We start from the raw sequence: 27,756 nt of genomic DNA on the forward strand, positions 1-27,756 counted from the left end.
TTAAAAAAAACAGCAGAGTGCTCATGTCAAGAGAGGATCTTTGAATGCAGTTTTTTCTGCTACTTCTAAAAAAAAAACAGCACAGCGCTCCTGTCAGAAAGAGGATCTTTGATTAGCAGTTTTGCAATGGGGGGGTTAAAAAAACAACAAAGTGCTCCTATCAAGAGAGGATCTTTGAATAAAGTTTTTGCAGCTACTTCCTAAAACAAATCACAGCGCTCCTGTCAGAAAGAGGATCTTTGATGAGCAGTTTTGCAAAAGGGGGTTAAAAAAACAGCACAGTGCTCCTATCAAAAGAGGATCTTTGAATAACGTTTTTGCAGCTACTTCTCAGAAAAAGCAGAGCGCTCCTGTCAGAAAGAGGATCTTTGATTAGCAGTTTTGTAATAGGGGTTTTAAAAAAAACAGCAGAGTGCTCCTTTGAATAACATTGTTGCAGCTACTTCTTCAAAACAGCACAGCGCTCCTGTCAGAAAGATGATCTTTGATTAGCAGTTTTGCAATGGGGGGGTTAAAAAAACAACAAAGTGCTCCTATCAATAGAGGATCTTTGAATAAAGTTTTTTCAGCTACTTCCTAAAACAAATCACAGTTCTCCTGTCAGAAAGAGGATCTTTGATTAGCAGTTTTGCAATGGGGGGGTTAAAAAAACAACAAAGTGCTCCTACCAAGAGAGGATCTTTGAATAACGTTTTTGCAGCTACTTCTAAGAAACAGCAGAGCGCTCCTGTCAGAAAGAGGATCTTTGATTAGCAGTTTTGTAATATAGGGGGTACAAACAGCAGGATCACTCTTTTTGAGTAGAGTTTTTGCAGCTACCCATTAAAAAACAGCCGAGCGCTCCTGTTTCATCAAGGATCTTTGACCTAGCGTTTTGTAGTATGTTCTTTTAAAAAAAATGGAGACAAACCATGTCAACACAGGTGTCCAAAGTGCAGCACCCAGTAGTTTAATGACCTAAAACACAGCTGATTGGTAGTTGAAGAAATATATTAGTAGACATTAGTTAGTTGATAAGTTAGCAGGTGTTGTATTAGTCACCTGATATAGTTGATAAGTTAGCAGGTGTTGTATTAGTCACCTGATATAGTTGATAAGTTAGCAGGTGTTGTATTAGTCACCTGATATAGTTGATAAGTTAGCAGGTGTTGTATTAGTCACCTGATATAGTTGATAAGTTAGCAGGTGTTGTATTAGTCACCTGATATAGTTGATATGTTAGCAGCTGTTGTATTAGTCACCTGATATAGTTGATAAGTTAGCAGGTGTTGTATTAGTCACCTGATATAGTTGATAAGTTAGCAGCTGTTGTATTAGTCACCTGATATAGTTGATAAGTTAGCAGGTGTTGTACTAGTCACCTGATATAGTTGATAAGTTAGCAAGTATTGTATTAGTCACCTGATATAGTTGATAAGTTAGCGGGTGTTGTATTAGTCACCTGATATAGTTGATAAGTTAGCGGGTGTTGTATTAGTCACCTGATATAGTTGATAAGTTAGCAGGTGTTGTATTAGTCACCTGATATAGTTGATAAGTTAGCAGGTGTTGTATTAGTCACCTGATATAGTTGATAAGTTAGCAGCTATTGAGCTATAGCATGTTTGCATCTTCCTGTACAAAACCTGCTCCAATGATGACAACATTTATTGTTAGAAGTGCACACCCAACGTCAAAAAGATGGTTTCCATCATTTGCTGCAGGTGCAAACAGCCGCCACCTCCAGCGTGATGGCGCTCTCACCGAGGCAGCGTGTCGCTGTACGGGTCCCTGGCGTGCGAGGAGACACAGGTGAGCGACCCTCTACGAAACAGGTGTGTGTGTGTGTCAGCGCTTACTGCTGGGCCATGATGAGAGGCACGCGGGGGCTCTCGGGGGGCGTCTGCGGCGTGGCCCCGCCTCCGCCGCGGCTGTCAAACATGGGCAGCGTGGAGAGCGGCGGCGAGACGCCGCGGCGGTCGGACATGTTCCTCAGCTCGTCCGTGTTGTCCTGGATGGTGTGATGGTGGTACAGCTGGATCCTGCAGGGGGGGGGGGGGGCACGTCTTCACTCCGGCACCAGCAACAATACACGAGGTGTTTGTGCTCTACTCACTGGTTCGTTCGCGCGTTCCTCTTCTCCCTGCAAGGAAACATCAAGTGTCACTTTTAACACGACACAAAACAAGTCAAAGATCCTCTATAAGACAGGAGCTCTCGGCTGTTTTGAAGAAGTAGCTGCAAAAACTGCAGTCAAAGATTTTCTATTGACAGGAGCGCTCTGTTGTTTTTCAGGATGCCGTACAAAACACAAGGTTAAAGAACCCTGCCTTCTTTAAAGCTCTATTGCACAAAAACAAGTCAAAGATCCTCTATCAGACGGGAGCTCTCAGCTGTTTTGAAGAAGTAGCTGCAAAAAGGCGAGTCAAAGATTTTCTATTGATAGGAGCGCTCTGTTGTTTTTCAGGATGTTGTACAAAAACACAAGGTCAAAGATCCTCTATATAAGAGACCCTGCCTTTTTTAAAGCTGCATTGCACAAAACAAGTCAAAGATCCTCTATCAGGCGGGAGCTCTCAGCTGTTTTGAAGAAGTAGCTGCAAAAACTGCAGTCAAAGATTTTCTATTGATAGGAGCGCTCTGTTGTTTTACAAAAACACAAGGTCAAAGATCCTCTATGTTGGATCCTCTTTATAAAAGAAACTCTGCTGTTTTTGAAGCTCTATTGCACAAAAACAAGTCAAAGATCCTCTATAAGACAGGAGCTCTCGGCTGTTTTGAAGAAGTAGCTGCAAAAACTGCAGTCAAAGATTTTCTATTGATAGGAGCGCTCTGTTGTTTTTCAGGATGCCGAACAAAACACAAGGTTAAAGAACCCTGCCTTCTTTAAAGCTCTATTGCACAAAAACAAGTCAAAGATCCTCTATAAGACTAGAGCTCTCAGCTGTTTTGAAGAAGTAGCTGCAAAAAGGCAAGTCAAAGATTTTCTATTGATAGGAGCGCTCTGTTGTTTTTCAGGATGTTGTACAAAAACACAAGGTCAAAGATCCTCTGTTGGAACCCTGCCTTTTTTAAAGCTGCATTGCACAAAACAAGTCAAAGATCCTCTATCAGGCAGGACCTCTCAGCTGTTTTGAAGAAGTAGCTGCAAAAAGGCGAGTCAAAGATTTTCTATTGATAGGAGCGCTCTGTTGTTTTTCAGGATGTTGTACAAAAACACAAGGTCAAAAATCCTCTATATAAGAGACCCTGCCTTTTTTAAAGCTGCATTGCACAAAACAAGTCAAAGATCCTCTATCAGGCGGGAGCTCTCAGCTGTTTTGAAGAAGTAGCCGCAAAAACTGCAGTCAAAGATTTTCTATTGATAGGAGCGCTCTGTTGTTTTACAAAAACACAAGGTCAAAGATCCTCTATGTTGGATCCTCTTTATAAAAGAAACTCTGCTGTTTTTGAAGCTCTATTGCACAAAAACAAGTCAAAGATCCTCTATAAGACAGGAGCTCTCGGCTGTTTTGAAGAAGTACCTGCAAAAACTGCAGTCAAAGATTTTCTATTGATAGGAGCGCTCTGTTGTTTTTCAGGATGCCGTACAAAACACAAGGCTAAAGAACCCTGCCTTCTTTAAAGCTCTATTGCACAAAAACAAGTCAAAGATCCTCTATAAGACGGGAGCTCTCAGCTGTTGTGAAGAAGTAGCTGCAAAAAAGCGAGTCAAAGATTTTCTATTGATAGGAGCGCTCTGTTGTTTTTCAGGATGTTGGACAAAAACACAAGGTCAAAGATCCTCTGTTGGAACCCTGTCTTTTTTAAAGCTGCATTGCACAAAACAAGTCAAAGATCCTCTATAAGGCAGGACCTCTCAGCTGTTTTGAAGAAGTAGCTGCAAAAAGGCGAGTCAAAGATTTTCTATTGATAGGAGCGCTCTGTTGTTTTTCAGGATGTTGTACAAAAACACAAGGTCAAAGATCCTCTATATAAGAGACCCTGCCTTTTTTAAAGCTGCATTGCACAAAACAAGTCAAAGATCCTCTATCAGGCGGGAGCTCTCAGCTGTTTTGAAGAAGTAGCCGCAAAAACTGCAGTCAAAGATTTTCTATTGATAGGAGCGCTCTGTTGTTTTACAAAAACACAAGGTCAAAGATCCTCTATGTTGGATCCTCTTTATAAAAGAAACTCTGCTGTTTTTGAAGCTCTATTGCACAAAAACAAGTCAAAGATCCTCTATAAGACAGGAGCTCTCGGCTGTTTTGAAGAAGTACCTGCAAAAACTGCAGTCAAAGATTTTCTATTGATAGGAGCGCTCTGTTGTTTTTCAGGATGCCGTACAAAACACAAGGCTAAAGAACCCTGCCTTCTTTAAAGCTCTATTGCACAAAAACAAGTCAAAGATCCTCTATAAGACGGGAGCTCTCAGCTGTTGTGAAGAAGTAGCTGCAAAAAAGCGAGTCAAAGATTTTCTATTGATAGGAGCGCTCTGTTGTTTTTCAGGATGTTGGACAAAAACACAAGGTCAAAGATCCTCTGTTGGAACCCTGTCTTTTTTAAAGCTGCATTGCACAAAACAAGTCAAAGATCCTCTATAAGGCAGGACCTCTCAGCTGTTTTGAAGAAGTAGCTGCAAAAAGGCGAGTCAAAGATTTTCTATTGATAGGAGCGCTCTGTTGTTTTTCAGGATGTTGTACAAAAACACAAGGTCAAAGATCCTCTATATAAGAGACCCTGCCTTTTTTAAAGCTGCATTGCACAAAACAAGTCAAAGATCCTCTATCAGGCGGGAGCTCTCAGCTGTTTTGAAGAAGTAGCCGCAAAAACTGCAGTCAAAGATTTTCTATTGATAGGAGCGCTCTGTTGTTTTTCAGGATGTTGTACAAAAACACAAGGTCAAAGATCCTCTATATAGGAACCCTGCCTTTTTTAAAGCTGCATTGCACAAAAACAAGTCAAAGATCCTCTATAAGACGGGAGCTCTCAGCTGTTTTGAAGAAGTAGCTGCAAAAAGGCGAGTCAAAGATTTTCTATTGATAGGAGCGCTCTGTTGTTTTTCAGGATGTTGTACAAAAACACAAGGTCAAAGATCCTCTATATAAGAGACCCTGCCTTTTTTAAAGCTGCATTGCACAAAACAAGTCAAAGATCCTCTATCAGGCGGGAGCTCTCAGCTGTTTTGAAGAAGTAGCCGCAAAAACTGCAGTCAAAGATTTTCTATTGATAGGAGCGCTCTGTTGTTTTACAAAAACACAAGGTCAAAGATCCTCTATGTTGGATCCTCTTTATAAAAGAAACTCTGCTGTTTTTGAAGCTCTATTTAAAAAAGGCAGGGTTCCAACAGAGGATCTTTGACCTTATGTTTTTGTACGACATCCTGAAAAACAACAGAGCGCTCCTATCAATAGAAAATCTTTGACTCGCCTTTTTGCAGCTACTTTTTCAAAACAGCTGAGAGCTCTAGTCTTATAGAGGATCTTTGACTTGTTTTTGTGCAGTAGAGCTTTAAAGAAGGCAGGGTTCTTTAACCTTGTGTTTTGTACGGCATCCTGAAAAACAACAGAGCGCTCCTATCAATAGAAAATCTTTGACTGCAGTTTTTGCAGCTACTTCTTCAAAACAGCCGAGAGCTCCTGTCTCATAGAGGATCTTTGACTTGTTTTTGTGCAATAGAGCTTCAAAAACAGCAGAGTTTCTTTTATAAAGAGGATCCAACATAGAGGATCTTTGACCTTGTGTTTTTGTAAAACAACAGAGCGCTCCTATCAATAGAAAATCTTTGATTGCAGTTTTTGTGGCTACTTCTTTAAAACAGCTGAGAGCGCCCGTCTTATAGAGGATCTTTGACTTGTTTTGTGCAATGCAGCTTTAAAAAAAGGCAGGGTTCATATATAGAGGATCTTTGACCTTGTGTTTTTGTACGACATCCTGAAAAACGACAGAGCGCTCCTATCAATAGAACATCTTTGACTGCAGTTTTTGCGGCTACTTCTTTAAAACAGCTGAGAGCTCCCGTCTTATAGAGGATCTTTGACTTGTTTTTGTGCAATGCAGCTTTAAAAAAGGCAGGGTTCCTATGTAGAGGATCTTTGACCTTGTGTTTTTGTACGACATCCTGAAAAACGACAGAGCGCTCCTATCAATAGAAAATCTTTGCGGTTTTTGCAGCTACTTCTTCAAAACAGCTGAGAGCTCCTGTCTTATAGAGGATCTTTGACTTGTTTTTGTGCAATGCAGCTTTAAAAAAGGCAGGGTTCCTATATAGAGGATCTTTGACCTTGTGTTTATGTACAACATCCTGAAAAACTACAGAGCGCTCCAATCAATAGAAAATCTTTGACTAGCGTTTTTGCGGCTGCTTCTTCAAAACAGCTGAGAGCTCCTGTCTTATAGAGGATCTTTGACTTGTTTTTGTGCAATAGAGTTTCAAAAACAGCGGAGTTCCTTTTATAAAGAGGATCTTTGATTTTTATTTGTGCAATACAGCTTTACAAAACGTAGAGTTCCAACATAGAGGATCTTTGACCTTGTGTTTTTGTACGACATCCTGAAAAACAACAGAGCGCTCCTATCAATAGAAAATCTTTGACTCGCCTTTTTGCAGCTACTTCTTCAAAACAGCTGAGAGCTCCTGTCTTATAGAGGATCTTTGACTTGTTTTTGTGCAATGCAGCTTTAAAAAAGGCAGGGTTCCAACAGAGGATCTTTGACCTCGTGTTTTTGTACGACATCCTGAAAAACAACAGAGCGCTCCTATCAATAACAAATCTTTGACTCGCCTTTTTGCAGCTACTTCTTCAAAACAGCTGACAGCTCCTGTCTTATAGGGGATCTTTGACTTGTTTTTGTAAAACAACAGAGCGGTCCTATCAATAGAAAATCTTTGACTAGCGTTTTTGCGGCTGCTTCTTCAAAACAGCTGAGAGCTCCCGTCTTATAGAGGATCTTTGACTTGTTTTTGTGCACTAGAGCTTCAAAAACTGCGGAGCTCCTTTTATAAAGAGGATCTTTGATTTTTCTTTGTGCAATACAGTTTTACAAAACGTAGAGTTCCAACATAGAGGATCTTTGACCTTGTGTTTTTGTAAAACAACAGAGCGGTCCTATCAATAGAAAATCTTTGACTAACGTTTTTGCGGCTGCTTCTTCAAAACAGCTGAGAGCTCCTGTCTTATTGAGGATCTTTGACTTGTTTTTGTGCAATAGAGCTTCAAAAACAGCAGAGGATCTTTGACCTTGTGTTTTTGTACGACATCCTGAAAAACAACAGAGCGCTCCTATCAATAACAAATCTTTGACTGCAGTTTTTGCAGCTACTTCTTCAAAACAGCCGAGAGCTCCTGTCTTATTGAGGATCTTTGACTTGTTTTTGTGCAATAGAACTTCAAAAACAGCAGAGGATCTTTGACATTGTGTTTTTGTGGTAGGTCTTTCAAAACAACATATCCTGCGATATAGAGGATCTTTGACTAATGTTTGCCTCACACTGTTTGAGGAATCTTTGATGAACATTTTTGCAAGAAGGGTTCCTGTCATATAGAGGATCTTTGACGAGAGAAAACATATTGAGGTAAAGGTTTGAAGGTACGGCAGAGCTTTGCGTTGACGTTTAATACAAAATGAAGGAATGGAAGTTTGGCCTGTGAATGTGGCCCCCGTGGGAAGTATGATTCCCGTGACGGTGGCGATGTGGAGTACGTACACGCCCTCTCTGCGTCCGCACATGATGTAGGCCAGCAGCACGCAAAGAACCAGGGCCAGGACCAGCGGCACGATGATGGTCACCAGGTAGTCCGGCAAGAAGTCTCTGCTCTCGGGCGACACAGGGGGGTCAAAGTCCCCCCCCGCCTCCAGGACGCCGGAGCCCACGGTGGGAGGGGGCAGCGTGGCCTCCTGCTGGCCGGAGTCAAACTGCGACAGAGAGAGGAGTGAGACCTCGTCACCCCCCGGTCCTCCCAGTCCCGAGTGGTCTCACCAGCTCCGTGTGGCACCAGCTGATGCAGTTGCTGGGGATGCTGCAGAAGTTGCACCCCCCGGGCACCTTCACCTTGGCGCTCGCCGCACACCTCCCCCGGTGCTCCGCCGTCCGCACCCTCAGGAGGCAGCCGGAGAAGCTCTGCTCGGAGCCCACCTTCACGTACACGCTGACACAAAGCGGATGTTACCTTCCACCGGGGGGCAGCCTCATCACCGCCGGGGGTTACCCTTCAAAGTGGCCCGCCAGGGGGAGGGGCACCCGGCCGCCGCGGTCCAGGGCGTTGGACACGTTGACCACGTCCAAGGCCTCCGTGTCCCACAGCTTCTGCAGGTCCTGCTTGATCTCGTCCTGGACAGCAGGGGGCAGCACCTTCTCAATCTCCCGCAGCTTGATGAAGAACTCTGCCTGGTAGGGGGGGCTCTTGGCTGGGGGCGGGGATAAGGGAGTGTGACGTCACACTGGCCACTTCATTAGGCACACCTGCACATTCTCATGCAGAGGTGTCCAAACTTGTGTCACGCTGAGGGCCGCACAGTGGAACATAAAACATGCGGGGGCCAATTTGACATTTTCATGTTGAAAACAATACAACATACAAAAGGGTCTCGGTCATAAAAATGTTAAAAATAAGTCACGTTATTTTTTTTAACTATATTTTATATTTTTTATTCAATGCTTAAAACTCCAGATCAATTTCAGAGCTATTTGTCCATATATAGTTATTTTTTGCCAAATGACAAACATTAATTGACCACATTGATGACGTGGCGGACCACATTAATTGATGTGACAGACCACATTAATTGATGTGACGGACCACATTAATTGATGTGACGGACCACATTAATTGATGTGACGGACCACATTAATTGATGTGACGGACCACATTAATTGATGTGACGGACCATATTAATTGATGTGACGGACCACATTAATTGATGTGACAGACCACGTTAATTGATGTGACAGGCCACATTAATTGATGTCACAGACCACATTAATTGATGTGACAGACCATATTAATTGATGTGACGGACCACATTAATTGATGTGACAGACCACATTAATTGATGTGACAGACCACATTAATTGATGTCACAGACCACATTAATTGATGTGACAGACCATATTAATTGATGTGACGGACCACATTAATTGATGTGACAGACCACATTAATTGATGTGACAGACCACATTAATTGATGTCACAGACCACATTAATTGATGTGACAGACCATATTAATTGATGTGACGGACCACATTAATTGATGTGACAGACCACATTAATTGATGTGACAGGCCACATTAATTGATGTCACAGACCACATTAATTGATGTGACAGACCATATTAATTGATGTGACGGACCACATTAATTGATGTGACAGACCACATTAATTGATGTGACAGACCACATAAATTGATGTGACGGACCACGTTAATTGATGTGACAGGCCACATTAATTGATGTGACGGACCACATTAATTGATGTGACAGACCACAGTAATTGATGTGACAGACCACATTAATTGATGTGACAGACCACGTTAATTGATGTGACAGGCCACATTAATTGATGTCACAGACCACATTAATTGATGTGACAGACCATATTAATTGATGTGACGGACCACATTAATTGATGTGACAGACCACATTAATTGATGTGACAGACCACATTAATTGATGTGACAGACCACATTAATTGACGTGACGGACCACATTAATTGATGTGACAGACCACATTAATTGATGTGACAGACCACATTAATTGATGTGACAGACCACATTAATTGATGTGACGGACCACATTACTTGATGTGACGGACCACATTAATTGATGTGACAGGCCACATTAATTGATGTCACAGACCACATTAATTGATGTGACAGACCACATTAATTGATGTGACAGACCACATTATTTGATTTGGCAGACCACATTAATTGATGTGGCAGACCACATTAATTGTTGTGACGGACCACATTAATTGATGTGACGGACTACTGTAAAGGACCACATTAATTGACGTGGTCCGTTACATCATTTAATGTGGTCTGTCACATCAATTAATGTGGTCTGTCACATCAGTTAATGTGGTCCGTCACGTCAATTAATGTGGTCTGTCACATCAATTAATGTGGTCTGTCACATCAGTTAAGGTGGTCCGTCACGTCAATTAATGTGGTCTGTCACATCAATTAATGTGGTCTGTCACATCAGTTAATGTGGTCCGTCACGTCAATTAATGTGGTCTGTCACATCAATTAATGTGGTCTGTCACATCAATTAACGTGGTCTGTCATATCAATTAATGTGGTCCGTCACATCAATTAATGTGGTCCGTCACATCACTTGATGTGGTCTGTCACATCAATTAATGTGGTCTGTCACATCAATTAATGTGGTCTGTCACATCAATTAATGTGGCCCGTCACATTAATTTATGTGGTCCGTCACATCAATTAATGTGGTCTGTCACATCAATTAATGTGGTCTGTCACATCAATGAATGTGGTCTGTCACATCAATTAATGTGGCCCGTCACATTAATTTATGTGGTCTGTCACGTCAATTAATGTGGTCCATCACATCAATTAATGTGGTCTGTCACATCAATTAATGTGGTGTGTCACGTCAATTAATGTGGTCTGTCACGTCATTCATGTGGTCCGTCACATCAATTAATGGGGTCTGTCACATCAATTAATGTGGTCTGTCACATCAATTAATGTGGTCTGTCACATCAATTAATGTGGTCTGTCACATCAATGAATGTGGTCTGTCACATCAATTAATGTGGCCCGTCACATTAATTTATGTGGTCCGTCACATCAATTAATGGGTTCTGTCACAACAATTAATGTGGTCTGCCAAATCAATTAATGTAGTCCGTCACATCAATTAATGTGGTCTGTCACATCACTTAATGTGGTCTGTCACATCAGTTAATGTGGTCCGTCACGTCAATTAATGTGGTCTGTCACATCAATTACTGTGGTCAGACCACATTAATTGATGTGACTTACCACATGAATGACGTGACGGACCACATCAACACAGTTTTCCATGGCAAAAACAGCAAATAGGCATTTTTTTTCCTCCACAAAAAAGTGGAATATTAATTGGAGCCTTGATTAAATATGTCAATAGTTCATAACAACATTGATGTTGATTCAATATTACTTTTTGAGCAATTGCAGTTTTAACAGAATGGGCAGATACAAACGGGGCCACACGTGGAAATATGTTAAAAAAAAATACGTCAGACATTTTCAGTCTTCTCAGTCTGGTGTACCTAATGAATTGTCCGTACCTGCGATCACGTTGACGACGAGATTCTGTCTGGTGGTTTCGTAGGTTCGCTTGTTGATGGCGTAGATCTGTCAAAGAGAGGAAACAATCACTGGTATCAGTTGTACCATAAGATGGCATTTATTTCATTTACACAAATATTACTCTATCGGAGGCAATTATTCCGAAATATTTGCAATAACTTCATTATTTGTTGTGTTTTCAAACATGTTTCCATGCTCTGGCAGTGACACCACTCGCAGTTGTAAAAATACACAAATAATAAGTAAGAATAATATGCATTAATGATTAAAAAAGGTATCATTGAAAGTATAATAAAGAAGGACATCATTAAAAATGTGAGTACAAAATGATACTAGCATAACTGGTGTGTGTATACTTCAACTACTATCCCTTAATAATGAACCTGAAAAGTGAATCCAGATGAAAGTACAATAAATAAAAGAAATATAAACCCAATTCAAAAACATTGATTAAAATACATGTTTATATATTCAAAACATTTTTTTAGTAAAAAAAAATGCTGCTAAATATCCTTTAATTCCGACTCATTTTCTAGTTTTGTTGCCACATAAAAAAATGGCTCAAAAAGTATAACTAAAACTACATAAAAAAAAATAGGAAGTGAATACAGATACAATTAAAAAACATTAATTTAAAGATATGTGTATTTTTCTATATAAAAAGTTTCTTTTTTTGTTAAAAAACTAAAAATATATATTTTCATTCTGACCCATTTTCTAGTCCATTTGCCAAATAAAAAAATGGCTCAAAAAGTATAAATAGAACTACAACAAAAAATTGGACAACATTTAAATGTGAGTACAAAATGATGCTAGCATACCTGGTGTGTTTCTGCTTCAACTTAATAATGAACCCGAAAATTAATCCAGATAAAATAAAAATTTAAATAAAAAAAAAGAACATTCATTTAAAAATATGTGTATTTTTATATATTTAAAGTTATTTTATTTTTTGGGATTTTTTTTTAAATATATATTTTAATTCTGACCCATTATTTTAGTCCAGTTGCCAAATAAATAAATGGCTGAAAAAGTATAAATAAAACTACAATTAAAAAATTGGACATAATTAAAAATGTGAGTACAAAATTGTACTAGCATAACTGGTGTGTGTATACTTCAACTACTATCCTTTAATAATGGACCCCAAAAAAAGGGAATCCAGATAAAAGTAAATAAAACAAAAAATAAACACAATTAAAAAAAACAATAATAATTTTTCAAAATATATATATATTTTTTATGTATTTAAAAACATTTGTTAGTTTAAAACAAAAAAGTGAATCCAAATGCTGCTAAATATCCTTTAACTCTGACTCATTTTCTAGTCGTGTTGCCACATTAAAAAATGGCTCAAAAAGTATAAATAAAACTACATAAAAAAATAGGAAGTGAATACAGATACAATTAAAAAACATTAATTTAAAGATATGTATATTTTTCTATGTTAAAAAAAATTTTTTTTTGTTAAAAAACTAAAAATATATATTTTCATTCTGACCCATTTTCTAGTCCATTTGCCAAATAAAAAAAATGGCTCAAAAAGTATAAATAAAACTACAACAAAAAATTGGACAGCATTTAAATGTGAGTACAAAATGATGCTAGCATACCTGGTGTGTTTCTGCTTCAACTTAATAATGAACCCGAAAATTAATCCAGATAAAATAAAAAAAAAGAACATTCATTTGAAAATATGTGTATTTTTATATATTTAAAGTTGTTGTTTTTTGTGAAATTTATTTTAATATATATTTTAATTCTGACCCATTTTTTAGTCCAGTTGCCAAATAAAAAAATGGCTGAAAAAGTATAAATAAAACTACAATTAAAAAATTGGACATAATTAAAAATGTGAGTACAAAATGGTACTAGCATAACTGGTGTGTGTATACTTCAACTACTATCCTTTAATAATGGACCCAAAAAAGGGAATCCAGATAAAAGTAAATAAAAGAAAAAATAAACACAATTAAAAAAACGATAATCATTTTTCAAAATATATATATATATTTTATGTATTTAAAAACATTTGTTAGTTTTTTTTTTAAAAAAGTTAATCCAAATGCTGCTAAATATCCTTTAACTCTGACTCATTTTCTAGTCTTGTTGCCACATTAAAAAATGGCTCAAAAAGTATAAATAAAACTACATAAAAAAATAGGAAGTGAATACAGATACAATTTAAAAACATTAATTTAAAGATATGTATATTTTTCTATGTTAAAAAAAAAAAATTTTGTTAAAAAACTAAAAATATATATTTTCATTCTGACCCATTTTCTAGTCCATTTGCCAAATAAAAAAATGGCTCAAAAAGTATAAATAGAACTACAACAAAAAATTGGACAACATTTAAATGTGAGTACAAAATGATGCTAGCATATCTGGTGTGTTTCTGCTTCAACTTAATAATGAACCCGAAAATTAATCCAGATAAAATAAAAAAAATAAAAAAGAACATTCATTTAAAAATATGTGTATTTTTATACATTTAAAGTTGGTTTTTTTTGTGAAATTTTTTTCAATATATATTTTAATTCTGACCCATTTTTTAGTCCAGTTGCCAAATAAAAAAATGGCTGAAAAAGTATAAATAAAACTACAATTAAAAAATTGGACATAATTAAAAATGTGAGTACAAAATTTTACTAGCATAACTGGTGTGTGTATACTTCAACTACTATCCTTTAATAATGGACCCAAAAAAAAGGGAATCCAGATAAAAGTAAATAAAAGAAAAAATAAACACAATTAAAAAAAACAATAATAATTTTTCAAAATATATATATATTTTTTATGTATTTAAAAACATTTGTTAGTTTAAAAAAAAAAAGTTAATCCAAATGCTGCTAAATATCCTTTAACTCTGACTCATTTTCTAGTCTTGTTGCCACATTAAAAATGGCCCAAATATTATATTAAAAAGCGCTTATCTCGAATGACACAAAACACTTTACATAGTGAAAAAAAACTATAATAAAAACGAGGACACAATTTAAATGTGAAAAAAATATTTTCATTCTGACTCATTTTGTTGTCCAGTTGCCAAATTTAAAAAAAACCAAATAAAAATACAATAAAAAATTGGACATAATTAAAACTGTGAGTAAAAAAATTGTACTACCATAACTGGTGTGTGTATACTTCAACTACTATCCTTTAATAATGGACCCAAAAAGGGAATCCAGATGAAAGTAAAAAACACAATTAAAAAACAATATTAATTAAAATATTAGTTTTTTTATGTATTGAAAACATTTTTTTGGTTTAAAAATAAAAAATTAATCCATCCATTTTCTACCCCTTATCCCTTTCGGGGTCGCGGGGGGTGCTGGAGCCTATCTCAGCTGCAATCGGGCGGAAGGCGGGGTACACCCTGGACAAGTCGCCACCTCATTGCAGGGACAACAACATGCTACTAAACATACAAATAAAACTACAATAATAAATTGGACAGAATTTAAAAAATGTGGGTACAAAATTGTACGAGCACGACTGGTGTGTGTACGCTTCAACTTAATGAACCCGAAAAGTGAATCCAGACTAGATTAAATAAATAGAATACAAAAGAAATACAATTAAAAAAATATTCATTTAAAAATATGTATATTTTTATATATTTAAAGGGTTGCTTTTTTGTTAAAAATTGTTTAAATATATATTTTCATTCCGACCCATTTTCTAGTCGAGTTGCCACAAAACAAACGGCTACCCAACGAACGGCTCGAAACTGGGAATCAATTTGCTTAAAAGAGCCGCTCAAAAGACTTGATTCGTTCACGAATGTCACATCTGGCCTGCGCCGCTGAATGCTCGTTCGTACCTCGATGAAACTCTTCCCGGGGGACATGGGCGTCCCGTACAGGAAGCCGTTGTCGTAGGGGTGCCTCTGGGTGAAGCGGAGCCACTCGGGGAGGTCGGGGTAACCCTTCTTGTTGCACTTGAAGGTCATGGGGTCGTCGTACTGCCGCTCGTCTTCACGCCGACGAGGGTACAAACAACACGCTACCTCAGTTTGTCGCCAGTAGCAGTCGTCCATTCACGCATGCTTAGAACCAGTGCTACTTTTCAACGACATTAATCACACTTTCCAATTTGGATTACCGTATTTTACGGGCTATAGAGCGCACCGGGATATAAGCCACACCCATTTTAGAAGGAAAAAAAAAAGATTTTCCATGTATAAGACGCACCCGAGTATAAGCCGCAGATGTATATATATATATACGTTGTGAAATGACTTATTTACGCAGAAATGTTTATTTACATACCTTAATTGTTTCCAAAAAGTGAAATCTAAGTAAGATGAAATATCTCAAAAAAGGGTGATATTTGCTTATTTTCTGTCTATTAAGATAATTCCTCTTACTAAGCAGATTTGATGTTAGAGTGTTTTACTTGTTTTAAAGGTTTTGGTCCTAAATGATCTCAGTACGATATTACAGCTTGTTGCTGAGATTTGATGACCTTATTGAGTAAAACATGCTTGAAACTAGAATATCAACTAATGCAAGTATAAAACTACTTTTTTTAAAGTCATCATTTCTTATTTCAAGCATGAAGAAAAAAAAAAATCATGACTTTGACACAATCGTGTCTCATAATTGAAACGAATGACAGCCAAATGGACTTTGCTGTTTTATTTTCAATGAAACAATAGAACATACGTACTCGTATAGTAGTACAGTTGGCACAGTACAGTAAACTGACAGTTCATATTGAAACATTCCACATGTGACATTTCTAACAATTTTGAACAGAAATAGTTCATGCACATTCAGGTAAATTATTCAAAATTACAAAAAAAAAATTTGGGGCTGGGGGCCGGGCTGTATATATATATATATATATATATATATATATATATATATATATATATATATATATATATATATATATATATATATATATATATATATATATATATATATATATATGTATATATATGTATGTATATATATATATATATGTATAGAATCAAAAAACACAGGACGAGATGTTGAACAGTCCCTTGTGCCAAATGTGGAGAGTACTCACTCGAGATGTCCTTGTTGTTGAGAGTGGTTGACAGACAACGTGGGGGTGTGGGGGGTGGGGTGTTCTTGTGAGTTGTATGGGATATGAGACTTGGTCAGGGTTAAATTCCAGGACAATTGGACAAGCGACACATCTTCAGTAGTGTGCCCTTGCATCATTGGGTGTTTCGGCCTTCAAACACTATACACCCTCCACAAAGGTGGCCCGCCGAAGGATGATCAGTCCTCAGCTTGTGTCCCGTGCTCAACTGTTCCTGAAATTCACCCTGTTATACTGCTGTTTTTGGGGCCCAACTGGGGTCCTTCCGCTTGAGCCAAATCCACTGGCTGCTTCTTTCGGCTGCCTCTGAGACTGCTCTGATGGTCCTCCGCAGGGCCTGACCGTGGCTGCCGAGTTCCCTCAGCAGTCTGATGGTAGACGACGCCACAAATCCTCTGCATCCCACTTCAACTGGATAGACTTTGGTGTTCCAGCCACGCTGCCTCGCTTCTTCTGCTAGCTCTGAGTAGCGCAGCTTCTTACGTTCATAGGCCTCCTCCACAGAGTTCTCCCATGGGACTGTGAGCTCTATGACGTAAGCAGTCTTCACCGAAGGGGACCAGAGCACCAAGTCTGGCCTGAGGTTGGTAGAAGCAATCTCAGGTGGGAAAACCAGTTGTTTGCCGATGTCTGCCAGCATCTTCCAGTCGCGGGCCTTGTATAGGTGTCCTGCTTCTGGTTTGGTGGAAAGCTGTTTGGGTGTTTTCCCGCCCTCTCGGACAAACATTGTTGTCTTCATGGGATTGGATACTCTTGGTGGCAAGGAGTTGACGGCACCACGCATACTCTCCAGGGCTGATGCCAAGCTCTTGAGGACCTGGTTGTGTCGCCAGGTGTATCTCCCCTGCGTTAGGCTCGTCTTACATCCTGTCATGATGTGTCTGAGGGTTGCTGGAGTTGGGCAGAGGGCACAGATTGGATCCTCGCCATACCACTGATGGAGATTCTTTGGTGATGGGAGCACATCATACGTTGCTCTGATGATAAAGCTGATTTTACTTGCTTCCATCTGCCATAGCTCCTTCCAGCTTATCTTTCTCCTCTCCACTCCTTCCCACTGCATCCATTGCCCCTGTTTGGCGAGAGAGACAGCCTTCGCACTCCTTAAGACCTCCTCCTGGCGACGCACCTCCTCCACCACCAGCGTCCTCCGCTCTGATGTTGTAGCATTTTTCCAGGATGGTTCTCTTGCAGTCAGGCCAAAGCCTCCTCTTCCCTGTTGGACCTTTCCCACGATGTCTCTGTGCCTCAGGGCTGCTGTAGCTTGCTGCACCGCATCGGATGGTGTCCACTTCCGCCCAGTTACTAGGGGCGGTGCAACAGTACTAATGGTCTTGTCTCTGGAGTCCTTCAGTGTCATCTGGAGTCTAACTTTAGAACACTTGTATTCCTCAGTTAGACTAGTGAGAGGTAGCTCCAGGATCCCTTTGCCGTAGAGGCCGATGTTACTTAGACATTGTGGAATGCCAAGCCACTTTTTTGCATATGAAGTGATGGTTCGCTCCATCTTCTCCACAGTGGTTACTGGAACTTCATACACAGTGAGTGGCCACATTGTCCGGGGGAGGAGTCCAAATTGTAGGCACCAAAGCTTCAGTTTCCCTGGCAGTAGAGTCTTGTCTATGTTATCCAGGCTCTTCGCGATCTCTTGCCTTAGTTGTTCTATTTGTTGTTTGTCTTTGAGGCTTGCATTGTACCATCTGCCCAGGCTTTTGACAGGCTGCTCAGACACCGTTGGAATAGGGTCTTTGCCGATGTAGAACCTTGTATCTCTCAGCACCCCCTTGATTATGGAGATGCTTCGAGATTTACTAGGCTTGAATTTCATTCGGGCCCACTCGATGTTCTCCTGCAGCTTTCCAAGTAGACGCTTAGTGCATGCTGCAGTAGTGGTTAGTGTTGTCATGTCGTCCATGTAAGCCCTGATAGGTGGAAGACGGAGCCCAGCCCTGGTTCGTTCACCACCCACCACCCACCTTGAGGCCCTCATGATGACTTCCATGGCCATTGTGAAAATCAGGGGTGAAACTGTGCAGCCTGCCATGATGCCTACTTCCAAGCGCTGCCATGTTGTAGTAAAGTTGGCTGTTGTGAAGCACAGCTGCAGGTCTTGGAAGTAGTTCTTGACCAGTGTGGTGATGGGTTCTGGTACAAGGAAGAAGCTAAAAGATTCCCAGAGAAGTTCATGGGGAACTGAGCCAAATGCATTGGCCAGGTCGAGGAAGGTTACATGAAGATCTCTCTTATCCTTCTTGGCTGCTTGGATCTGATGCCAGATCATGCTTGTATGTTCTAGGCAGCCAGAGAATCCTGGAATTCCAGCTTTCTGTACAGATGTATCAATGTATTTGTTCTTTACCAGGTATGTGGACAGCCTCTGAGACACCACGCTGAAAAAGATTTTCCCCTCAACATTGAGAAGACAGATTGGTCTGAACTGGCTGATTTCCGATGCATCCTTTTCTTTAGGTATTAGCACACCACCAGCCCTTCGCCAAGCCTTGGGTATTCCTTGCTTCTGCCACACTACCCTCATGAGTTTCCACAGAAAGCGTAGTACACCCGGTGCGTTCTTGTAGAGCTTATATGGTACTCCGTTAGGTCCCGGAGCCGATGCTGCTCTTGCTCGTCGGACTGTGTTCTCTACTTCTTTCCATTTCGGAGGGCTAGTGTCCAGGTTGAATACAGGTGGTTGAATTGGCGGGATTTCAGGTGGGATGACTATATGCTCCTGCTTTTTTGAGTCGTGGTGAATCTTTTCCAGGTGTTGCTCCAGTTCCTGCTTTGATGTTTTCAAAGTTCCGCTTTTTTCCTTTGTGAAGAGGTCTTTGACAAACTTGAAGGGGTCTTTATAGAAACGAGTTCTTGTGTGTTCTTTCTTCTTGCGAAGCTTCCTCAAGTTTTCCGCTCTCCGCAAGGTTGCTAGCCGGCTCTTGATGTCTGCTTGGAGTAGCATGAGACCTTCCCTCTCAGCGTCGTCTGCTTTTTTCCATAGCTTTCTTATCTGCCTCCTCTCTCTGATAAGCCTGTCGATCTCCTGCTGCCTCCTGGATTTAGCTGGCGGTGGTAGATTCTTTCCACTTCTCCCTTTGCTCACTCCAAAACGTTCTTGTCCGTAGTTGTAAATTATGTCGCCCATCCTTTCGATCTTTCCCTCTGCTGTGCCTGTTTGTTGCTCCAGGATTTCTGTAAGGTCCCTGTTGATTGTCTCCCATTCTTTCTTGTCAACAGATTTGGGCCACTTTACACCAGGTTTGTGCCCTTTGATCTTTCTCTCCATTGGAGGTCTTTGTGGTTGTGCGGGCTCCTCCACCAGCATGTCTGTGCTTGTATTACCTTCTTCAGATACAGGGGTGCTGATGCTCTGCGAACTTTGGTTTGTGTCCCGTCGCTGTGCTTCACTCGACTGACTTGACTGATTACTTCGTAACAAGTATTGATCAATGCGAGGCCCTTGTCTCTGCTCTCTCAGGCACCTTTTCCTCCCTTGATGGATCTTTAAGCCCGTTGTTGATGTTACTTTGTTCCAACCACAGATGCACACCTGAAGCTTGTGTCCCACTGCTGTTGTTGCTGTCTCGTGTGTTGTGCTCTCCTTGTTCATAGTGATTTCCGTTCCTAGGTCAGTAACCGTGTTGTCAGCCAATGAGCCATCTTGCGCCCCCGCTCTCGCAGGCTCTAGGGGTATTTTCCTTTGTTTACTTTTCGTAGCATTTTGCGGGTGTCTCCAATTAGCTGAATCAGCGTTGGGGACTGCCATCATGGGGAGCTAGCCCATGACAGCCCCAGTGGGGTCTGTTCCCTCCTGTCAGCTGTCTCTCCAAGCTGTCACATGGACTTTCCCATGTTGTCAGCTGTCCTTTCACAGCCGTCACTGGACGTGTCCAGACGATCAGAATCAAAAAACACAGGACGAGATGTTGAACAGTCCCTTGTGCCAAATGTGGAGAGTACTCACTCGAGATGTCCTTGTTGTTGAGAGTGGTTGACAGACAACGTGGGGGTGTGGGGGGTGGGGTGTTCTTGTGAGTTGTATGGGATATGAGACTTGGTCAGGGTTAAATTCCAGGACAATTGGACAAGCGACACATCTTCAGTAGTGTGCCCTTGCATCATTGGGTGTTTCGGCCTTCAAACACTATACACCCTCCACAAAGGTGGCCCGCCGAAGGATGATCAGTCCTCAGCTTGTGTCCCGTGCTCAACTGTTCCTGAAATTCACCCTGTTATACTGCTGTTTTTGGGGCCCAACTGGGGTCCTTCCGCTTGAGCCAAATCCACTGGCTGCTTCTTTCGGCTGCCTCTGAGACTGCTCTGATGGTCCTCCGCAGGGCCTGACCGTGGCTGCCGAGTTCCCTCAGCAGTCTGATGGTAGACGACGCCACAAATCCTCTGCATCCCACTTCAACTGGATAGACTTTGGTGTTCCAGCCACGCTGCCTCGCTTCTTCTGCTAGCTCTGAGTAGCGCAGCTTCTTACGTTCATAGGCCTCCTCCACAGAGTTCTCCCATGGGACTGTGAGCTCTATGACGTAAGCAGTCTTCACCGAAGGGGACCAGAGCACCAAGTCTGGCCTGAGGTTGGTAGAAGCAATCTCAGGTGGGAAAACCAGTTGTTTGCCGATGTCTGCCAGCATCTTCCAGTCGCGGGCCTTGTATAGGTGTCCTGCTTCTGGTTTGGTGGAAAGCTGTTTGGGTGTTTTCCCGCCCTCTCGGACAAACATTGTTGTCTTCATGGGATTGGATACTCTTGGTGGCAAGGAGTTGACGGCACCACGCATACTCTCCAGGGCTGATGCCAAGCTCTTGAGGACCTGGTTGTGTCGCCAGGTGTATCTCCCCTGCGTTAGGCTCGTCTTACATCCTGTCATGATGTGTCTGAGGGTTGCTGGAGTTGGGCAGAGGGCACAGATTGGATCCTCGCCATACCACTGATGGAGATTCTTTGGTGATGGGAGCACATCATACGTTGCTCTGATGATAAAGCTGATTTTACTTGCTTCCATCTGCCATAGCTCCTTCCAGCTTATCTTTCTCCTCTCCACTCCTTCCCACTGCATCCATTGCCCCTGTTTGGCGAGAGAGACAGCCTTCGCACTCCTTAAGACCTCCTCCTGGCGACGCACCTCCTCCACCACCAGCGTCCTCCGCTCTGATGTTGTAGCATTTTTCCAGGATGGTTCTCTTGCAGTCAGGCCAAAGCCTCCTCTTCCCTGTTGGACCTTTCCCACGATGTCTCTGTGCCTCAGGGCTGCTGTAGCTTGCTGCACCGCATCGGATGGTGTCCACTTCCGCCCAGTTACTAGGGGCGGTGCAACAGTACTAATGGTCTTGTCTCTGGAGTCCTTCAGTGTCATCTGGAGTCTAACTTTAGAACACTTGTATTCCTCAGTTAGACTAGTGAGAGGTAGCTCCAGGATCCCTTTGCCGTAGAGGCCGATGTTACTTAGACATTGTGGAATGCCAAGCCACTTTTTTGCATATGAAGTGATGGTTCGCTCCATCTTCTCCACAGTGGTTACTGGAACTTCATACACAGTGAGTGGCCACATTGTCCGGGGGAGGAGTCCAAATTGTAGGCACCAAAGCTTCAGTTTCCCTGGCAGTAGAGTCTTGTCTATGTTATCCAGGCTCTTCGCGATCTCTTGCCTTAGTTGTTCTATTTGTTGTTTGTCTTTGAGGCTTGCATTGTACCATCTGCCCAGGCTTTTGACAGGCTGCTCAGACACCGTTGGAATAGGGTCTTTGCCGATGTAGAACCTTGTATCTCTCAGCACCCCCTTGATTATGGAGATGCTTCGAGATTTACTAGGCTTGAATTTCATTCGGGCCCACTCGATGTTCTCCTGCAGCTTTCCAAGTAGACGCTTAGTGCATGCTGCAGTAGTGGTTAGTGTTGTCATGTCGTCCATGTAAGCCCTGATAGGTGGAAGACGGAGCCCAGCCCTGGTTCGTTCACCACCCACCACCCACCTTGAGGCGCTCATGATGACTTCCATGGCCATTGTGAAAATCAGGGGTGAAACTGTGCAGCCTGCCATGATGCCTACTTCCAAGCGCTGCCATGTTGTAGTAAAGTTGGCTGTTGTGAAGCACAGCTGCAGGTCTTGGAAGTAGTTCTTGACCAGTGTGGTGATGGGTTCTGGTACAAGGAAGAAGCTAAAAGATTCCCAGAGAAGTTCATGGGGAACTGAGCCAAATGCATTGGCCAGGTCGAGGAAGGTTACATGAAGATCTCTCTTATCCTTCTTGGCTGCTTGGATCTGATGCCAGATCATGCTTGTATGTTCTAGGCAGCCAGAGAATCCTGGAATTCCAGCTTTCTGTACAGATGTATCAATGTATTTGTTCTTTACCAGGTATGTGGACAGCCTCTGAGACACCACGCTGAAAAAGATTTTCCCCTCAACATTGAGAAGACAGATTGGTCTGAACTGGCTGATTTCCGATGCATCCTTTTCTTTAGGTATTAGCACACCACCAGCCCTTCGCCAAGCCTTGGGTATTCCTTGCTTCTGCCACACTACCCTCATGAGTTTCCACAGAAAGCGTAGTACACCCGGTGCGTTCTTGTAGAGCTTATATGGTACTCCGTTAGGTCCCGGAGCCGATGCTGCTCTTGCTCGTCGGACTGTGTTCTCTACTTCTTTCCATTTCGGAGGGCTAGTGTCCAGGTTGAATACAGGTGGTTGAATTGGCGGGATTTCAGGTGGGATGACTATATGCTCCTGCTTTTTTGAGTCGTGGTGAATCTTTTCCAGGTGTTGCTCCAGTTCCTGCTTTGATGTTTTCAAAGTTCCGCTTTTTTCCTTTGTGAAGAGGTCTTTGACAAACTTGAAGGGGTCTTTATAGAAACGAGTTCTTGTGTGTTCTTTCTTCTTGCGAAGCTTCCTCAAGTTTTCCGCTCTCCGCAAGGTTGCTAGCCGGCTCTTGATGTCTGCTTGGAGTAGCATGAGACCTTCCCTCTCAGCGTCGTCTGCTTTTTTCCATAGCTTTCTTATCTGCCTCCTCTCTCTGATAAGCCTGTCGATCTCCTGCTGCCTCCTGGATTTAGCTGGCGGTGGTAGATTCTTTCCACTTCTCCCTTTGCTCACTCCAAAACGTTCTTGTCCGTAGTTGTAAATTATGTCGCCCATCCTTTCGATCTTTCCCTCTGCTGTGCCTGTTTGTTGCTCCAGGATTTCTGTAAGGTCCCTGTTGATTGTCTCCCATTCTTTCTTGTCATATTGTTATGTTATATATATATATATATATATATATATGTGTATATATATATATATGTGTATATATATATATATATGTGTATATATATATATATATATGTATATATATAATATATATATATATATATATATATATATATATATATATATATATATATATAATATATATATATATATATATATATATATATTAGGGCTGCAACAACTAATCGATTAAAATCGATTATAAAAATAGTTGCCGATTAATTTAGTCATCGATTCGTTGGATCTATGCTATGTGTATGCGCAGAGGCTTTTAAAATAAATAAATAAATAAATTATTTTTTAAATAAATCTTTATTTATAAAATGCAACATTTACAAACAGCTGAGAAACAATAATCAAAATAAGTATGGTGCCAGTATGCTGGTTTTTTTTCAATAAAATACTGGAAAGGATAGAAATGTAGTTTGTCTCTTTTATCCGATTATTAATCGATTCATCGACAGATTAATCGATTATCAAATTAATCGTTAGTTGCAGCCCTAATATATATATATATATATATATATATATATATATATATATATATATATATATATATTAATCGATTGATAAATCGAAGTAATAATCGACAGATTAATCGATTATCAAATTAATCGTTAGTTGCAGCCCTAATATATATATATTAATCGATTGATAAATCGAAGTAATAATCGACAGATTAATCGATTATCAAATTAATCGTTAGTTGCAGCCCTAATATATATATTATATGTATATATATTGATTAATCGATTGATTAATCGAAGTAATAATCGATAATCAAATTAATCGTTAGTTGCAGCCCTAATAAATATTATATGTATATATATATAGATTAATCGATTGAATAATCGAAGTAATAATCGACAGATTAATCGATTACCAAATTAGTCGTTTGTTGCAGCCCTAATGTATATATATATATATATATATATATATATATATATATATATATATATATATATATATATATATATATATATATATATATATATATATATATATATATATATTAGGGCTGCAACTAACGATTAATTTGATCATGGATTAATCTGTCGATTATTGCTTCGATTAATAATCGGATAAAAGAGACAAACTACATTTCTATCCTTTCCAGTATTTTATGGGAAAAAAACAGCATACTGGCACCATACTTATTTTGATTATTGTTTCTCAGCTGTTTGTACATGTTGCCGTTTATAAATAAAGGTTTATAAAAAAATAATTAAAAAAATACAAATAAAAAATTGCCTCTGCGCATGCCCATAGCATAGATCCAACGAATCGATGACTGGATTAATCGCCAACTATTTTTATAATCGATTTAATCAATTAGTTGTTGCAGCCCTAATATATATATATATATATATATATATATATATATATATATATATATATATATATTAGCATTTACTTAATTTAAGAATATTTTTCAATATATTGAGAAAAAAGGTCTAATTTTTTTTTTTTCTATCAAGAAAAGTGCACTTGTTAGTGAGAATATACTTATTTTAAGGTATTTTGGGGTTCATTGAGGTTAGCTAATTTTACTTGTTTTGGAAAGTCTCGACAAGCCAAATTTTCTTGTTCTATTGGCAGATAATTTTCCTTAGTTCAAGTAAAATACCCCTCATTTTTGTATTTTTTTCCCCTTGTTTTTGAACACTGACTTTTTGCAGTGTGTAACAAGGCAGTAAACAGCTGATCAAACAAAACAGAGGTCATCGTCATGGACACGCGGAAGCTAACATTCCAATCAGCGAAACAGAGTCGATAACTCCATGGTGACGTTTTGGTGGATTTTTTACGACACTGAAACAACACAAAAATAATGCCTTTGTACGTTGATAATACCGCCACAGTAATTTATCTGATCAAAACTTGCTCGCGGTTTTATCTCAAGTCCAGTCGGAAAAATGTTCGAGTGAGTCTCCTCACTCACGTGTGCATCGTAACCGGGACAGGATATGAAAACTGCTGAAAAAGGAATCGTATGAAAAGTGGGGCACTCGCTGTGTAAAATAAAAAATTGAATTGTGGATTTTACAGTTTTAAAAAAACTGGCAATTTAGTGGCCAGAATTTAACAGGACTATTTACAGTGATTTACCCCCAAATTACTGTCAATTGATCAAATTGTTATTTTCATGGTAACATTTGTGAAAAACGGTACTATTGTTATTTTCGCAGTTTGCAGTGATTTTTTTGAACTGCCAGTTTTTTTGCTTAAGAAATGTACATTCATTTTTTTGACAGTGCATTGCTGTAAAATAAAATAAAACTGGTACTAGTTCTATTTTTACGGTAAATTCTGGCGACTGACAGTTTCTTATCGAAAAGTGCATTACCGTAAATTGAAAAACGGCACCACTGTTAGTACAGTAAAATTCTGCCAGTTTTCTCCGATTGTTATTTTTACAGTACATTACTGTAAATGTAAAAACGGAGCTGTTTTTATTTGTACGGTAAATTTCATGTGGCAGAGCTACCAGTTGTTTTTTTTAATCAAAAAGTCTACGATTGTTGTTTTTAACGACGCGTTACTGTAAATGTAAAAACGAGCCCATTGTTATTTTTACAGTGAAATTTTAACAACTGAGCGGCCATTTTTTAATTTTTACTGAAGAAGTTTAACGTTGTTTTTCGAGTGCATTATCGTAAAATAAAAAAAAACTTTAAATTTTCGCCATTTTTTTTAACCATAGAAGCTACGGACGTTTTTACAGTAGATCACTGTAAATGAAAAAACGGAATAATTCTTATTCTTACAGCAAAATTCAGGTAGTAAACGTCTACGATAGTTGTTTTCACAACGCATTACTGTAAATTGAAAAATAGTACCACTTTGTTTTTGACGGTAAAATTCTGGCGACGTGAGCTCCCGGTTTGTTTGTTTTTTTTACCATAAAATCTCAGGCGTTGTTTTTACAATGCTTTACCGAAAATTGAAAAACGGTACTATTGTTATTTTCGCAATTTGTAGTGATTTTTTTTGGGCGACCGAACTGCCAGTTTTTCGCTTAAGAAATGTACATTCATTTTTACAGTGCATTGCTGTAAAATAAAATAAAACCGGTACTAGTTATATTTGCATTACTGTACATTTTTTACAATGCATTACCGAAAATTTAAAAACGGTACTATTGTTATTTTTGCAGTTTGCAGTGATTTTTTTAGGGCGACCTAACTGCCAGTTTTCCGCTTAAGAAATGTACATTAAATTTTACAGTTCATTGCTGTAAAATAAAATAAAACCGGTACTAGTTATATTTGCATTACTGTACATTTTTTACAATGCATTACCGAAAATTTAAAAACGGAACTATTGTTATTTTCGCAATTTGTAGTGATTTTTTTGGGGCGACCGAACTGCCAGTTTTTTCGCTTAAGAAATGTACATTCATTTTTACAGTGCATTGCTGTAAAATAAAATAAAACCGGTACTAGTTATATTTGCATTACTGTACATTTTTTACAATGCATTACCGAAAATTTAAAAACGGCACTATTGCTATTTTTGCAGTTGCATAGATTTTTTTGGGCGACCGAACTGCCAGTTTTTCCGCTTAAGAAATGTACATTCATTTTTACAGTGCATTGCTGTAAAATAAAATAAAACAGGTACTAGATATTTTTGTATTACTGTAAATTGAAAAACAGTACTTTTTATTTATTTTTTTATAAATACCGTAAACATTTCTTGACGTGGTGATTTTTATTTTTGTACAAATGTACAAAAAGCGAGGTACCAGCGTATTAGCGGCGGGACCGAGGGTCTTACCGTAGAGCTTGGACAGGGGCTCCAAGTCGCCCTGGAAGGTCTCTCTCATCAGCTCGTAGGTGAAGAACTTCCCCGATGGGACGTCGAATTTGATCTCCGCCTGGGCCGCCCTCACCGCCGCGCCGACAACTGTCGCGGGAGCCAACACAAAACCCGACAATTGTTGTAGGAGCCAACACAAAACAAACACAAAAGTCCAGAAGGTGTGACGTCACACGACAAACAAGGAGCAGAAACTCGCCTGTTAGGAAGAACAAGCAGCCTTTGCAGCCCGCCATCTTGTTATGGCCTTTGATTGACAGCTCCAAGTGCTCAGTAAAACTTGGCCGGAGTTATTTTGGACCCTGCCCCCCCTCCTACTAACATGGG

The 27,756-nt window shown here is 39.8% G+C and overlaps 1 protein-coding gene across 3 annotated transcripts; it reads right to left on the reverse strand.

The window, feature by feature from the left end:
- Positions 1–1,725: 1,725 nt before the first annotated feature.
- On the reverse strand, positions 1,726–27,756 carry sgca (sarcoglycan, alpha). Of its 3 annotated transcripts, none has more exons than XM_062057313.1 (10): positions 27,629–27,756; positions 27,388–27,516; positions 15,108–15,259; positions 11,260–11,326; positions 8,169–8,367; positions 7,940–8,108; positions 7,667–7,875; positions 2,096–2,122; positions 1,839–2,021; positions 1,726–1,770 (listed from the first exon to the last, which is right to left on the reverse strand). In XM_062057313.1, the coding sequence occupies exons 1-10, from the start codon at positions 27,663–27,665 to the stop codon at positions 1,740–1,742; spliced, it is 1,203 nt and encodes a 400-aa protein (XP_061913297.1). In that variant the 5' UTR covers positions 27,666–27,756; the 3' UTR covers positions 1,726–1,739. The 3 variants fall into 3 exon arrangements, with proteins under 3 accessions (XP_061913297.1, XP_061913296.1, XP_061913298.1); XM_062057312.1 differs by having other exon boundaries at positions 11,242–11,326; XM_062057314.1 differs by lacking the exons at positions 1,726–1,770; positions 1,839–2,021; positions 2,096–2,122 and adding an exon at positions 5,418–5,513 and having other exon boundaries at positions 11,242–11,326.

The sequence above is a fragment of the Entelurus aequoreus genome, linkage group LG08 (assembly GCF_033978785.1).
Source record: "Entelurus aequoreus isolate RoL-2023_Sb linkage group LG08, RoL_Eaeq_v1.1, whole genome shotgun sequence".
Taxonomy (NCBI): Eukaryota; Metazoa; Chordata; class Actinopteri; order Syngnathiformes; family Syngnathidae; genus Entelurus; species Entelurus aequoreus.